Source organism: Danio rerio, chromosome 11 (genome assembly GCF_052040795.2).
Source record: "Danio rerio strain M-AB ecotype USA chromosome 11, GRCz13ab, whole genome shotgun sequence".
Taxonomy (NCBI): Eukaryota; Metazoa; Chordata; class Actinopteri; order Cypriniformes; family Danionidae; genus Danio; species Danio rerio.
Genome location: NC_141031.1, coordinates 8,427,389 through 8,444,955, shown reverse-complemented (window position 1 = coordinate 8,444,955; position 17,567 = coordinate 8,427,389). Strand labels below are relative to the sequence as shown.

Here is a 17,567-nt window from a genome sequence, read left to right as displayed (position 1 = left end):
GTTGCTAGGTGCTGTTTGAAAATAAAGTTTCTAGAGTAGTATAAAAAGTTGCTAAATCTAGCAACAAAATTGCTAAGTTGGCAACACTGTTTCGGACGCAGCCTAAGTGTCGCTCATATTGTTTATTATTTATTTTTCATTTAATATTTGTAATGTGTTGTAAGAGCTAGCGTGTTTCTTTAACAAAAAGGTATTTTGACAGATGTTTCTGTCTGGCGCTCAAGGTTAACTTTAAATGAATGATTATTTTATTGAATGATTATGATTTATTTTGACATTGATGAGCTATCGCTGACTGTAGTGGTTATGTGGTTTAGTGGCAACTTTAGATGTGAACAGTCCTAGTTGAGTAATATTTGAAAATCGCCTTTGTAGTTTTAAGCAAAAAAACTACAAACTCGTAAGCTGTTTGAAGCAAGCTGCAACTGTTCGAAGGATTCCAAAAATGACGTCATCGCTATTCGGTGCTGCCACACCCTTCATTTAATTGATATTCTGAATTGAGTGAAGACGCGTTTGCAGAAACCTCGCGCAAATCTTTGGATTTGCGAATATCTATTGACTAACTTATTTTCTGAGTAAACAGGATTATGAGTGAGAAAACTAATTTTATGTTTGTCCACGCGATGGCAGCAACAACGCCCGTGTGTGTCGAAGGAGAGACTGAAGGGACGAAAACATGGCTGGAGAACATTGGATTCTGCACCAACTTCTGTCCCTGGCTCGACGAGGAGGATTCGACAATGGCTTCAGATGCCGTCAAAGCATTTGATAAGCCTTTTACTGTCAGTGACAAGAAAAATACAACCGGTAAGACTGTCAGCAACCACACAAGCTTTCTAGGTTTTTAAAAAATGATAAAACTGGGCAAAGAGAAAGTATTAGGGGATGAAATTAATTTAATATATGACTTAAGAAACATAACATATAAAACAAAACATGAGAAGTTGTCAATAATGGGGTTTAGGATAAGAAAAGTGTGAGGTGAATTGCCCTGAATTGAGACTCTGGCCTCAGATATCCCTAACGTTAACCTTAAAGTTAGTTTGACGTTAGACATTCATTGACGTTAAACAATTGGTTTCAAACCAATTAAACTCTTTGCTCCTGCTATAGTTTGAGTCAAAAATATGTCAGATAGACATAAATATGTGCCCTTTATATTGCACAAAGATTAATTACTCGATTTAAAAAAACAAGTTTTGGTTCTGGTCTTATTGTATAAATTCATCTGGTTGAATTTTAATTTTTTTCGAGAAATAAGCTTTGTGCAGCATAAAGGGCTCAAACCATAGCAAAGAAAAAACCATAGCAAAGAGTTTAATCGGTTTAAAATCAAATGTTTAATTTGGCCACAATTTTCTGTTTCTGCATATTGAATGATTTTCAAATCTTATTTTAACAGATATTTTGGGAAAATGCTTTAAATATTTTCTGACATACAACAATACTCTGGGAAAGAATTTTGTTACGTTCGTGGCTGATTTTGCCCCATTAATGATGTCAGTTTTTGATAGCAAAGACATGACACCATATAATAATGCAGTTTTGACTGTTGCTTGATTTTCTTGTTGGGAAAAGGTCAGAGTTTATTTTTTACTCATCAGTTGCAGTGCAAAAAAAAGGCTTAGTTTCTGCCTTCTGTTCAATTCAATGTTGTTTCTAAAGTGCTTTCACTATGTAGACCAGGGGTCACCAATCCTGGTCGTGGAGGGCCGGTGTCCCTGCAGGGTTTAGCTCCACCTTGCCTCAACACACCTGCCTGGATGTTTCAAGTATACCTAGTAAGACCTTGATTAGCTTTTTCAGGTGTGTTTGATTAGGGTTGGAGCTAAAATCTGCTGGACACCGGCCCTCCAGGAACAAGTTTGGTGACCACTGATGTAGACTGTGTCAAAGCAGCATAACACAGCTGAAGTTCTAGTAAACTAAAACTGCTTCAGTCCAGTTTGCAGAGTTTTCCCTCTATATGGAATATTGTGTGTGTGTGTGTGTGTGTGTGTGTGTGTGTGTGTGTGTGTGTGTGTGTGTGCGTGTGCGTGGGTGCGTGTGTAAGAGACATATGTCTGAAAAAATCAAAATAAGCAAGTTAGCTCTCAGAGGATAGTAAACATAGTGAGTGTATTTATGCACAAACACTATAATCTGCAGTTTTACTCCATAGAGCTCCATATAAAAGCCAGAATCTTATTTGCACAGGGAAAATCTAAAGGGTTAATGCTGTCAACTGATGATGAACAGTAGAAATGACACATTTTATTTCTTCCCAACAAGGAAAAACCACCAACAATCAATCGAAAATGTTATATACTTTATTACTATAAATGTTAGCCTTTTTAAGTAAGATAATATTTTACTTGATAAGATTACAAGAATAATACAAAATCTGTTTGTTTTAAGTAGCAAAGAATTAATGATTGAGATATCACCTCTGCCTTATTTTATTAGCCAGGAAAGACCCTAATATACATCACACTAACTTAATGTATTTCTGTGCGTGTGTGTGTGTGTGTGTGTGTGTGTGTGTGTGTGTGTGTGTGTGTGTGTGTGTGTGTGTGTGTGTGTGTGTGTGTGTGTGTGTGGTAATCTTTAGGAATAGACTAAAATAAATAATTTTCCTTTTTATGTCAACGATCATCTGAAAATTAAGTAATGATCATGTTCCATGAAGACATTTTGTAATGAATAAATTACAGTTGTTGTTGTTGTTTTATGACTCTTATGGCTAATTTTGTTATTAAGGGTCACATATGGAGATCATCAGCTTTTGCAGTGATTTCTGTCTCTGGCTGGACGATGACTGGACTGTAGCTTCAGATGTCGGTACAGCACCAGATGAGATGCCCGATGACCCTTTTCCCGATAACACCATGGAGGAAAACACAACCGGTGAGATAATTAGCAACCTCTTCACTGTAAAATATGAACATTTTATTAATGGGAATTAGGATACTTAATCTCTTTAAGTAAAATAAAAAGGTAAAAACAGGGTAAAGACATAAGTATTAGGGAAATTAAATTAAATATATATAAAAAAAGGAACATGACATATTAAACAAAAATGAGAAATGATTAATATTAACACAATGTTTACATGTTGTTCTATAAGGTAAATTGGCCTCAAGTGAGACTTTTTTAAAGGTGGCCTATCCAAAACAACAAATTCATATTCAAAATACTATTTCAAAATTCACAGGACATGTTATATTAACATTGAAAAAGAAAAGCTGCAAATAATACATTGAGTAAATTAAAGATTTTAATAATATATTTAATTGTGTTCTCAACTCACAAAATCACAGACTCTAAAAGTTATTTTTGTTAAAAGCAAATCTTCCTTGCTGTTCTGTGCTTGTAATAAATGGACAACAAATTACATTTATCCCTCTTTGACCTGAAAAATTGAGCCGATCGGTGACTAAAATAATGTTAACCAAACCATGAGATTTGTGATATGTTACACCATTAATTTCCTATAATAATATTTCTTTTGTGGAAGCCTTTTTTATTTTGTTTGGCTGGAATAAAAGTAGCTTTTTAACAGTTTAAGATCAATAATATTAGCCACTTTAAGAGAATATATATATATACAAAATGAAGCTTAAACACTTCATTTGATTTCCTTTTTATACCAAAATTCATCAGAAAATTAAGTACTTCAAAATTAAGTTTTTTAATGAATCTTATGTCTAATTTTGTTATTTAGGGTTATACAAACACTACAGCTTGTCCCCACTTTGGGAAAAGTCACCCTATATCTTGTTATTTTTTAATATGTTTTATTTAAATATACTTAATAGCCTAAACAATAACAGATTGTCATGTTTTCTTTTTTGTCTTCTTTTCAATTTAGGAATTCAAATACAAGGCAGCAGCAGGTGGAGCAAAATCCGTGCTTTCTTCAAGAGAGTGTGGAAGGCCATAAAGAAACCTTTCCTCTGCTGCAGACAGATAAGCGTGGAACCACAAACACCACAGGAGAATCCACAAACGACTAATCCAGACCTAGAGACTGATTCAGATACAGAGAATGTAGCTGGACCTTCTTGGATCTGGAACTCTGTTGGTCCAGATTTAGAGCCTGTCCCTGGAGTATCTGGTCTCTGTAACTCTGTTGATCCAGATTCAGAGCCTGTCCCTGGAGTGTCTGGTCTCTGTAACTCTGTTGATCCAGATCTAGAGCCTGTCCCTGGAGTGTCTGGGCTCTGGAACACTGTTAATCCAGATTCAGAGCCTGTCCCTAGAGTGTCTGGTCTCTGTAACTCTGTTGATCCAGATTCAGAGCCTGTCCCTGGAGTGTCTGGGCTCTGGAACACTGTTGATCCAGATCCAGAGCCTGTCCCTAGAGTGTCTGGTCTCTGTAACTCTGTTGATCCAGAGCCTGTCTCTAGAGTGTCTGTTCTCCGAAACACTGTTGATCCAGTGCCTGTCTTTGGGGTGGCTGATATACAGAACTCTGTTGATCCAGAGCCTGTCCCTGAAGTGCCTGGTCCTAGGGACACTGTTGATCCAGATCCAGAACCTGTTCCTGAAGTGCCTGGTCCTAGGAACACTGTTGATCCAGATCCAGAGCCTGTCCCTAGAGTGTCGGGTCTTCGAAACACTGTTGATCCAGTGCCTGTCCCTGGGGTGTCTGATTTACAGAACTCTTTTGATCCAGAGCCTGTTCCTAAAGTGCCTGGTCCTCGGAACACTGTTGATCTAGATCCAGAGCCTTTTCCTGAGGTGCCTGGTCCTCGGAACACTGTTGATCCAGATCCAGAGGCTGTTCCTGAAGTGCCTGGTCCTCGGAACACTGTTGATCTAGATCCAGAGCCTGTCCCTGAAGTGCCTGTTCCTTGGAACACTGTTGATCTAGATCCAGAGCCTGTCCCTGAAGTGCCTGGTCCTCGGAACACTGTTGATCTAGATCCAGAGCTTGTCTCTAAAGTGCCTGGTCCTCAGAACACTGTTGGTCCAGATTCAGAGCCTGTCTCTTGGCTATCTTGGCTTTGGAACAATGTGCGTCCAGTGACACCGTTTGTCCTTGGACTTTTCCGTCTCTGGTACACTTTAAATCCAGATCCAGAGCTGTTTTCCAGAGCACCTGGGGTCAGGAACACTGTTGATTTAGATCCAGAGCCTGCCCCTGGAGTGCATGGTCTCCGGAACTCTGTTGATCCAGATCCAGAAAATGTACCTGGAATGTCTAAGCCCTGGAGTACTGTTTATTCTGATCCAGTGCCTGTACCTGAAGTATCCAGGAACCGGATTACTGTTGATCTTGATCCAGATCAAGAGCCTGTACTTGGACTGTCTTGGCTTTGGTACACTTTTGTTCCTGAGCTAGAGTTTGCCCTTGGACGGAATCGTCTCAGAGCCTGTTTAAATCCAGATCCAGACCCCGTTGCTGGACCATCTGTAGTTCAGAACATGGTTGATCAGGAACCGGAGCCTGTGCCTGGACCATCTAGTCTCCAAGACACGTCCAATGCGAGGTCCTCATCTGCCTCAGGAGCCCCTAATTTTGAGCCAAATACTGGTGAGTGTGCTAACAGCACTCTGAAATCACATACAAAACATAAATGCAGAATCAAATTCATGAAATTTTGTTTATTTAATTTGATGGAAACAGTAATATTATAGATGCTACTGTAACATACTTGTTAATGTAAGGCAGTTGTTCTCAACTTCGGGCCTCTGGCCACCCTGCACTGCACATTTTGTTAGTCTTTCTTACTTAACACACTTGATTCTGATCATCAGCTCATTAACTTATCCTTGTGTGTTAAATAACAAAGACATCCAAAATGTGTGTGTAGGGGTCCGGGGGTCAAAATTGAGAGCAACTGATGTAAGGTCAGTATGTCAGTATAAGAGAATAACCTCTTCTTTCTTCTTTTTTTCAGGATCTTTGACTGGTCTCTACGGCTTTGGAGAAATGATAGGATCTGGGAGCTTTGGCTCAACATACAAAGCAGTTCGTAAATCTGATGGCAAGCAGGTAAAAATCTCTCACTGTTCAATTGGCTTCTTATGTAACCTGTTCACTTGATCCAAACTTGTATATTTATTAAACAAATTACAGATTGAATAATGTGAAAAAAATAATTATTGTGTTTTCTTTTTTTAGGTTGCCATCAAGAAGATTCCGAAGAGAAAGAATCCAAGTTACATCTCTGTTGTAAGTTGGCAAAACTTCACTCATCATTTAATTCTTTAATGGTTTGGACACATTTACAGTAACATAGTTCAATTTCAAAAGTCAAAAAGCAGCCATATGAATCTGTATGAAAACTTCTCTCATGTTCAAACTGAAGAAAATTATTTTATGGTGACTTCAGGATGAGCTGTGCTTCATGCTGAAATTTGATTAATGTGAACATTTACTGTATTATGTAGCAGTACTGTAAGAGTAAAGAGCTGGAAAACCTTGTTGATCATATACAAAAGTACTAAAGCAGGGTAAAATACATGTAAAGGATAAGTTTGCCCAAGCATTAAATCATTGTTTACTCACCCTGTGATTCCAATCCTCGGAGACTTTTGTTCCTCATCAGAACACAAAAGATATTTCAGATTTAAGAGCTTTCTCTTTTGCTATAGACGGCAAGCGTCCTGAGAAGCTCAAATTCAGAAAAGAAGCCAAAACCATTGTCTGAACAGTTCATGTGACTTCCGTGGTTCCACTACAATCATACAAAGCTGCTGAAACACCTTTGTCTGCCAAAAAACTGTAAAAACAAATTAGTTTGCCAATGTTTTCTCTCCTGCATCAGGTCAGGGTACATGTTTTCTACAGGCAGTATGATGTTTTGTCAGTGTCATATTACCTAAGTAGTAAATGCACACCCCAGTCTGATGTAGAAGAATTGGGCAAAGTCAGTTGTTTTTACAGTTCTTATTTTAGTGTTCTTGGAGCATTGTATGATAACAGTTGAACCACTGAAGACACTCCTTGTCTCCTTTTCTGGACTTTGAGCACCTCAGGACCGTTCCTGTGTGTGGAGGATGAGGGAGCTCTCAGATTTAATTTAAAATGCCTTAATTTGTGTTCTGAAAGATGAATGAAGGTTTCAGGGGGTTGAAATGACATGAAGGAAAGTAAATAATAACAGTATTTTAATTTTCAGGTGAACTAATTATTTAAATAGCACCAATTTTTCCTCAGATGTACAACTACTAACCTTTTTTCTCTTTTTCTCTGCAGCCTGGTTGTTCCAGACCTGTGTGTAAAGAAGCAGCGTATATGCAAATGCTGAAACATCCTTCAGCAAGCAAGCATGTGATAGAAATGTATGAGTGGTTTGATCAACCTGGATTCATTTCACTCGTCATGGAGTACCCCCAACCTTGCGTATCTCTGCGGGACTATATAATCATGCATGACAAACTGTCAGAACGGGTTGCACGTTCCCTGCTGCACCAGTTAGTCCAGGCAATGCAGCACTGTAGTTACCGTGGTGTTTCCCACAACGACATGCATCCTGACAACATCCTAGTCAACACAACGAAGGTGGAGCTCAAGCTGATTGACTTCGGTTGTGCTACCAATATCAGAGCAGAAAATTGTCAAGCTGTCGTCTTGGCAAACATCCGGACCATAGGCAACATGCTGTATTTAATGGTGCATGGAAGATATCCAAAGTACAGCATGTCTGGAACGAAGCGCCACCTTTTGTTTGGTCCCAGTGTATCCAGTGGTAAGTGAAAAGACAAATGTACATGCCAAAACCTCAACCTGTTGTAGTCTCATGACAAGACAGGAAGAGCTTAGCATTGCTGATCCTAGGAAATGTTTGACTTTATTAAGGAATCTAACGACACCTTGTGTAATAGCTAATGAATGAGCAACTTCAGTCCTGGGGGGCCACTGCCCTACAGAGTTTACCTTTAAATTGAATCCTCAAGTGATCTTGTCATTGACTGTATTCAGAATCACCCCCTATATCAGGGGTGGCCAACCCCGTTCATGGAGATCTACCTTCCTGCAGATTTCAGTTGCAACCCATATCAAACACACCTGCCTGTAATTATCACACAGTGTTCAGGTCCTAATTAATTGGTTCAGGTGTGTTTGATATGAGTAGCAACTGATATCTGCAGGAAGATGGCTCTCCAGGAACAGTGCTGGCCACCCCTGCCCTATACCCTCATCTACTACTGCTTACGTTAGTCTAGTAAATTAGTGTATTTAAAGGAGTGAATGTAAACAAATAAGTCAATTGAAGCAGTTTTGTTTGTGCTTTTCTGGTTGATAAACCCCTCAGATGGATTGGATTCTGCTTGGTTAGACCCAAGTTATTTAACACAACAAGCTGTATGCTAGTAATGAAACTCTGTAGTTTTATTTGTCATGTATAGGAATGTTATTTTTACAATTAAATAAATGTATTTATTAATTCATTTAAGGGTACAGGGCTGCGATTTCAGATATAGCCATTGGTTAACTTGCTTCAGAAGTGTTTGATTAGAGTTTAAGCAAAACTCTGCAGGACACAGACCCTCCAGGACTCTCCAGTAGCCTTTTTTAATAACAAATTTCAGAAGATATCTTTATAAATGTCAGCTTTAATGTCTTATACTGTCTTGATTAACTATCTCTTTCTCCTTGTACAGACTGCAGGGATCTGATAGAAAAGTGCATGGATAGGAAATTGTCAACATTGGGGGACGTCTTACAGCACCAGTGGATGAAGAAGCAGGAGATGGAGGAGCAGGGATGAAGGTAAATACAACTGATCCAGTAGGAAACAACTTTTCTAATACTGGCACACACAAAGCTGATGATGTCACGTTAGTTTTAGATTTTTTATTAATCATCTTCACTTTTGCTAATGTGTAACATATTTAAGTGCACTTAAAACTCAAGTATTAAACATGTTTAGCAATACCGTTAATTAAAAAAAAACCCATATTAAAATATTCGAAGATGTTTAAAAAAACTGACAACGAAAACATTTAAAATGATTAATTTTCTAAAAAACTGAATTTTTTCTTCTTTTATTTTTCCTCATGTAGGAACTTCACACCGAAAGCAGCAAAATCTTCAACAAAAAATGCTCAAAAAATCATCAAAACTCATCTATAAAGAAGCTTTTCCCGATCCAGGACCACCGTCTGTGCTCATAAACACTACAGGATCAGCGTTTCCCCAGGAAACTGCCTCTTTTGAGCTACTCTCCATGGGATCGGCCTTCAGCAGAGACATTACACTGAACTGAATTTCAACAGAGACATTTGTTAAGCTGCTTAGACAACATTTTCATTGTAAAAGTTTTGTAAATAAAGATGAATTGACATGTACATATCAGAAATAAGATTTATTTTTGCACTGTTTATGTATATATTAGAGTATATTATGTGTATGTTTATTTATTTAGGAATAAAGTTTTAACTTTTGCACTTTATACTGTTTATGACACTACTGGTCAAAAGTTTGACGGTGGGGGGTGTTAAAGAAAATGATTCTGTAAATATTGATTTATTACTTATTGTATGTAGTTGCAAATGAAATCATTGATCCAGTCATTTTTGCTTTTATTACTGTTACCATTAATAGGATCAAGTGACTGAAGACTGGAGTAATGATGCTGAAAATTCATCTTTAAAATTACTGGAATAAATGATTAAATTAAATGATCAAATACATTTTAACAGTTATTTTATAGTGGAATAACATTTCACAATTTGTACTGCATTTTTGATGAAACACAGCCTTGGTGAGCAGGAAAAGCTTATTTTAAAACATTTAAACATTTTACTGACCCCAAACTTATGGCCGGCAGTGTATAGAGGTATTTATATGTATTTATTTTTCCATATATTTATGTATAACATTTTATTATTGAAAGCAAAGAACTTGATTGAACAGGGAATCTTGTTTTCTACTGTGCACATGACAACATAAAATGAAGCGAGATGATGTAAGTAAAAGTACATTTCTTAATAAAAATCTCTTCAATAAAATTACTTTTTGCAAGAAAGTTACTTTTTAGAATTAATTCATATTAACTTTAAAATGGATTTTTACTTTAAAGAGCCCCTATTATAGGTTTTTGTAAATGACCTTCCATGAAGTGTGTAACAGCTCTAAGTGAAGTGAAATATCCAGCTAAGGTCTAAATCTGAAAATGCGCAGTGTTTAAAATTATTGATTAATTTATAAAAGAGTCGACTCCTAGTACTTTAAATGAATCACCTTGACAACGAGTGAGCTGTTTCTGCGTGACGTGGATACAAAACTTAAGCCCCGCCCAGCTGTTGCGCGCACAAACCCGGGAAAATTGAAACCTGCGGTCCCGTCCACTAGCACAGTAGCAAATAAACAGGCTTGACACACACTGTAGCAGACGGTTGTATGAAGTCACGCTGTGCTCAGCTAGATACAGGGGCGTAGATTCCCGTGTCCCCACCAATATCCACAAACTACCGAAATGTCCCCACCAATAGTTTAATTCACTTAAAAACATTGCGCTGTCAGTATAAACCTAGACATGCCGAAAGGGTTAAATCACTGTCTCTCCTCGAGTCGCACCGCCCCCAAACACATATGAACATTGTGATTGGCTGTGCCTTTCCTGCTGTCATGTGAGTGGCTGCTTTCAGATCATAGTTTCAGATACAAAACAACTGCGCGGGGGGAATTTCCCGATGTGTGAGGTGTGTGACACGCACAAGTGAGGATGGAGGTTGCAAAAAAAGGTGGACATAAAGAGCTTTTTCCAACGAAAAGTGTAAGTCACATAAACTCAAGTTCGCTACTGAATGAGTCCATCATGATAATGCCGTTATGCTAGTGTTTTCACCGCTTTTACGGTCAGTCTAATGTTAAAGCAGACTGATATAGTCTGTAAACAATATTCCCTGAAAACTAACAGCAGAATAATTACCTACATGTAAACTTATATGACCCTGCCAGTTCTCCTAATCTCTTAGTCCACAGGTGTCAAACTCAGTTCCAAAAGGGCCGCAGCTCTGCACAGTTTAGTTCCAACCCTAATTAAACCACCTGATCCAACTAATTGAGTCCTTCAGGCTTGTTTGAAACCTACAGGTAAGTGTGTTGGAGCAGGGTTGGAACTAAACTGTGCTGGGCTTCGGCCCTCCAGGAATCGAGTTTGACACCCCTGTCTTAGAGTAACATCTCCAATTTTGGTTGAAACAATTTGTCAGAAAAACTACAGCTTGTGCTCCATCTTTTAATAATACTATGAGACATGTTTAATTTGTACGAAAAATGAACGAAAGTCTTTAATAAAACTCTCTCTTTATCAGTTAATAAACATTATTTTAACATGACACTTTCAAGCCTGTTCAGCTTATTGAAAGGGGTTATTTGATTTCTGAAAACCTGAACCTTTTTGCAGCTATTCCCCTGATTTTCTGTTTAATTGAGGTATAAATAACACATTTTAGTGACATATTAAGAACTAATTTTTGCTGGATAATCTTGTTGGATAGTTATTACAACTACACTTTTTGATGTACCAAAACTATTTCCTACCATTTTGTCAAATTGCTTTATTTACACATTTAAACGGTAAGTTTTATTACAGTTTTATAAATATTAAAAATACTTTGAACTAGAAATTAGGACTTTAAAATCTTAGAATAAAGAAATGAAGAGTTCAGATGCCAAAACCTCTAAATGCCATGTAAAATAAGCATTTTTCTCAGCCTTGTATATTTATGTTTAATTTTTTCACTTTAAAGGCAACGAAAAGAACGTATTTGTCACTATAAAAAGAAAATCACTGAGTCCACACACAGGAGTTGGAACAAAATACTAATTTTAGAAGAAAATATTAAATGGCATTCAGAGGTTTTTGCATCTAAACTCTTCAAATATGTAAACATACTTATTTTTAAAATACATTTTTTTTATCATAATCTTGTTTGGGAAATCTGTTAAAACTTGATTGAAATTAAAAACTGAAGCCTATAGGCAAATAACAAACTGGCCAGTGCATTCAACTTTCCTCTGTGAAAATTTGTCCATTTGAATAATAAGATAAATTCAAACATAATAACAATAATCCAACTTTTGGTCTTTCAAATCACCTGACCCCCCCTTGGCTACACGCATGACTATTTAATTTAACTTTATAAATTGTAAGAAGAGAGGATTACTCAATACATTTTAATAGCAGTTAAATAATAAATAGCAATATAATATAATATATATATATATATATATATATATATATATATATATATATATATATATATATATATATATATATATATGTATATATATATATATATATATATATATATATATATGTATATATATATATATATATATATATATATATATATATATATATATATATATATATAAAAACAATATTAATACTTGGTGGGGGTGACTCGTCCCCAGTCCCCACCAAAGTGAAGCGCAAACCTACGCCCTTGGCTGGATATTATTAGAAGTGTGAAGGAAAGTTAGTGCTATTGTCTCTACCCAAAGATGAAACTCAAGAGTCAGTGGTTAAGGTTTATTTTTGCAAAAATACCTCAGCATTATAGCCCAGCCATGTGCTGTTCGAGTGCTTCTGGAATACTCACGCTTACAACGGAGAATTCATCAGTTGTTTGGTAAAAGAAGAATCAGAAAAATGTTGACAAACATCAGTAAATGAACAGTTATAAAAAACAATCTGAGCTAGCAATTTACTCTACTGAGTGAAGCCTGCAGCCACTGCTCTTTTGAGTCACTTTTTTAAAAAATTGCTAAAAGTTGGAAAATTTCTGTTAAAAATTGCTAAATTTGTTGCTAGGTGCTGTTTGAAAAAAAAGTTGCTAGAGTAGTATAAAAAGTTGCTAAATCTAGCAACAAAATTGCTAAGTTGGCAACACTGTGTTTCGGACGCAGCCTAAGTGTCGCTCATATTGTTTATTATTTATTTTTCATTTAATATTTGTAATGTGTTGTAAGAGCTAGCGTGTTTCTTTAACAAAAAGGTATTTTGACAGATGTTTCTGTCTGGCGCTCAAGGTTAACTTTAAATGAATGATTATTTTGATTTGTTTCTTTTTTGGAATAATGCACCTTCCAACACGAGAGTTACAATAACCACTTCTGAAAATAGTGGAGTTCACAGGCTGAAAAGTTCGAGAACCCTTAGAATAGACCTGATAAACTAATAAATAATTATGATAATTATAACTAGGAATGCAACAATATTACAATTCTAAATAAAAACAGATTCGCCAAATAAATTTCTAATATTCCATCCAATTTTGATTTTACGAATGAAAAACAAACAAACAAAATTAAACCCATGAAGTATTCATATATTAAAAATAAATTCCCAATATTCATATTATTTTCTTCGGCTTAGTCTCTTGTTTGTCAGGAGTTCTCACAGAGGAATGAACCACCAACTATTCCAGCATATGTTTTACACAGCGAATGCCCTTTCAGCCGCAACACAGTACTGGGAAACACCCATACACTCACTCTTTCACACACACACACTCATACACTAAGGGGAAATTTTGTTTATCCAATTCAGTTATCCCGTCTTTGGACTATAGGGAGAAACCGGAGCACCCAAAGGAAACCCACATTAACACAGAGAGAACATGTACACAGAAACTTCACACAGAAATGACAACTGGTCCAGTCGAGACTTGAACTAGTGACATTCTTGCTGTGACTGAGCTACTGAGCTGCCCCTATTCCCAATATTGATAATGTGTAAATTTGAATTCTCCATCTAAAATCACAAATAGCAAACCTCAAATCATGTGGCTTGATGTACTGTGGCTCTTGTGCACTTCAAAGCAATCACCCTTACTATTTTCATCTGGCTGACCATAAAAACTCTATTCAATATAATGGCATCAAAAGCTTCTGAATCAGTGCTCCAGCACATCAGCAGATCGATAACATCCAGGTACGAAGCATCATCTAATGCAATGTTCGATTTGGAGAAGCCATTCAAACAACAAATAGTTCTCTCTATGGGTATAGGAAACCTCACTTCCTACTGTTCCCCTGGCAAAAGGAACATGGCAGGCACTTTTTTCCAGGTGTTTCAGTACAGCGTAACCACTACTACGTCATCGGGTGGGCGTGGCCTATATGTGAATTTGCACAGGTCACGGGTCATGCGCAGATTGTGAAAACAGCCGTTTGATTCAGATACATGTACGTAATCGCAGGGGTTTCGTGTCCAATGCCTTTTATATGCAGTACAAAATAGCTGTCCTGATCGCAGGTGTTTCATGTATGATCGTTTTATATACAGTAACATCAGATACCTGTCCTGATCGCAGGTGTTTCATGTATGATCATTTTATATACAGTAACATCATATACCTGTCCTGATCCCAGGTGTTTCATGTATGATCACTTCAAGAGTTCACACTTAGCTGATAATCAATAAAGCGTATTTGGCATGCTGTCCCGGGAGAGAGCCCTGAGCTCGTAATATCCTCGAGCCCGGGGCTTCCTCCCGTTAGAAGGGCGAGAGGGGAATTCGAGGTCAGGTAGGTCTCGAGAACTCCCCTGCTTGTCACCGTGAGAAGTGTAAACTCAGGTTGTATTGGGTGATAATTTGTTTTAGTCGATTGGCTATGGTTTATGTTTTTGGATGGTGGGAGGAAACCGGGGAACCCGGGGAAAACCCACGCGAACACGGAGAGAACATGCAAACTCCACACAGAAACACCAACCAGCCCGATGGGTTGGACTAGCGGTGTTCTTGCTGTGAGGCAACAGTGCTAGCCACTGGGCCACCGTGTCGCCCGATCAGAAAAAGTGGGAGGATGTAGGGGTGGAAAGGGGGGAGCTTCAAGACGAAGATAACTGGAGTGGAAAACTCAGGTTATTTATAATGCTTCCGTAATCATCTAATAGGGCTGATTACGGAGCTAACAAGGAGCCAGCCGTGTTGATTATAAGCACGTGATCCTCTCGAAATTAGTTTATGAATAAACCACACTTTTATATACAGTAACATCAGATACCTGTCCTGATCCCAGAGGTTTTATGTATGATCACTTTTATATTATATACAGTAACATCAGATACCTGTCCTGATCCCAGGTGTTTCATGTATGATCACTTTTATATACATTAACATCAGATACCTGTCCTGATCCCAGGGGTTTTGTGTATGATGACTTTAAACAAAAATAGAAAATAAATACAAGTTATGTTAATTAACTAAGATAGAGAAAGAAAAATGAATCACGGTTTATTACAGAAAAATGTGGTATTAATTTGTTTAAACATGACTGAAAACCATATTTTTGACTACAAAAACACGGTTAATCTTACCACAACCATTATTATTTGGTTTACCATAGAAGTATAAAAGCCTAGAGACAGTAAAACGGAGTAAAACGAGGTAAGCTGTTTTTGCTAATGAACTCTTTAAAATATAACATTATGAAAACAAAAAATAACCTGTATGATTGTTTTTTTTCCTTCGTTATCCACCGCGGTAGGTTCTTTATCCATAATCATCCTGTTTGAAATGACCGTGCAAAAAAGAACCTGTACTGTGCATGATCGGTGACCTCTCAGTATTGTTTTTTTTAAGGGGGCGTTTTCCAAACACCGACCAAGCCACGCCCATATTACGTCGTGGTAATGAAACCCCTGCAATTTAGTGCATGCCAAAGAAACAAAGTAATGACCTGATGGACACTTCCTCCCAAATATGGCCATTCCTGTGTTCAGGCCAGGCAGCTGTGGCATTTGTTAAAAAGAGACTGTGGGTCTTCTCAAATGAAGGACGCAGTAGAAGAAGCAGCTGGTAATTGCTAATTAGTATTGCATATGGGTTTAGAGATGTAATCAAACCCCTGACCCTGATTATTGAACTGCAGGGCCCGAAATTGCGACCATTTTGGTCGCATATGCGCCCGAATTTTTACCTATGCGACCTCAAAATTTATTTGGGAGCATTTGTGCGAGTGCAAAAAATTGTTGTGTGCGACCAGTTTTGACTGCAAAATGTTCACCACATGCGCAGATTTGGGAGACATTCACGCAGAATGCATCTCTGCACTTGAAACGCGAAACGCAGCGCTCAGGAATGGTATAAAACAGTTGTCATGTCAACTTGCTGCAGTAAACAAAGCCAAGTCCGTAATGCTTGCCCCGCCTTCGCGCTCTTCTTATTGGCTCACCACTGCTCTAGCACTAAAATATCAGCTGTCAATCACTCAGTCATTGCCTTCTGGTTTGGGATGACAGAGAGAGCTACTACCGCAAAAAAACTAAAGCGCTGAAGATGAGAATGAAGATGACACTGACAGATTTTGTTTTAGAAACCATGGCATCTAAAGTTACAAATAATGACACATCTTAGTAGTGATCATGTGCTGAATGTTAATCCACTGTCTACACTTTTCGATGAGTGGATAAATTACTTAAATTGGCTTCAAGTCCGCTATAAAAAGTCTGTGGGATGGAATCTTCTGGTAACTCTGTGCCGCATCTAGCACGAGAGCTTCTGTTTAATCCTTCATATAATCGCCAGATTCTGTCCGCCATGCAAGGGGCAGCTATATGTAAAATTGAACACCACGTACACCATCACAAACGGGCTTACACTGAGTAAACTAATATTGCTTCTCATGAAAAGTATTGCTATTAACATGACGTATGCATATAATAAGGTACAGTATATGTCAAAAGCATCAGTGCAATATTAGACACGACGCGTGAGAACAGCACAGTTACACTGTTAACAGATTTATTCATGTCAAGCAGTGCGTGAAGGGCCGGTGAGCGCTCCGTGTACCTTTTGGTCACTCAGTTATGTAAAAAAAATCTATTTTCTTGTGATAACGAGATTTCGTTGAGACATATTTTTCTCATGCATGCATATATATTGTTTTGCTTGTTAGTTTGATTAGTGTTGATTTTAAATTGGTGGGGTTGGGGTTAGGGGTGGGGTCAGGTGCCACGCCTCCTTTTTAAAATTGTACCATTTCGTATGACTGAACTCGTACGAATTCGTACGAATTAGCCACTAAACTGGCAAAACGTAAAATACTTGAAATTGAAAAGGCTGAAATTGTTTGTATAAAACTTGTAGTAACGGTGCTTATACGTGTGACTAAATTTTGGCTGATGCGCCTACATTTTTAAAGTTAGGAGCACCGGTGCTACCAAGCAGAAAGGTTAATTTCGAGCCCTGTATGCTACACTATTTAAGGGCATTCTACTTTAAAACATTGATAAGACCTGTTGTTCAATTGTCATTTAAATGTGTAATGCCATTTAGGGCTGTACGATATTTCAAAATTGCCATATTTTTGTATTGTATTGTAATTATATTAATACAATTTCTTTAAATGACTCGAATGTCTATTTGGAATTTATAATTTTAGATTGATATGATTCTGTAGGGGAGAATTAAATAACAGTACTTAAGTAATCAAATGTAAAAAAATATTGGACAGTCTTTGTTGTATTCATTCAATTTCTTTTGGCTTAGTCCCTTATTTATCAGGGGTCATCACAACGGAATGAACCGTCAGCTATTCCAGCATATGTTTTATGCCCTTCCAGCTGCAATCTATTACTAAGAAACACCCATACACTCACATTCACACACACT

The 17,567-nt window shown here is 37.5% G+C and overlaps 1 protein-coding gene across 1 annotated transcript; it reads left to right on the top strand.

The window, feature by feature from the left end:
• Positions 1 to 315: 315 nt before the first annotated feature.
• On the top strand, positions 316 to 9,965 carry LOC141376536 (uncharacterized). Its single transcript, XM_087273250.1, has 8 exons — positions 316 to 810; positions 2,743 to 2,889; positions 3,854 to 5,521; positions 5,889 to 5,983; positions 6,113 to 6,163; positions 7,190 to 7,682; positions 8,599 to 8,707; positions 9,001 to 9,965. Exons 1-7 carry the CDS (start codon positions 591 to 593, stop codon positions 8,703 to 8,705), a joined length of 2,781 nt encoding a protein of 926 aa, XP_087129376.1. The 5' UTR covers positions 316 to 590; the 3' UTR covers positions 8,706 to 8,707; positions 9,001 to 9,965.
• The last annotated feature ends 7,602 nt before the right edge of the window (positions 9,966 to 17,567 follow it).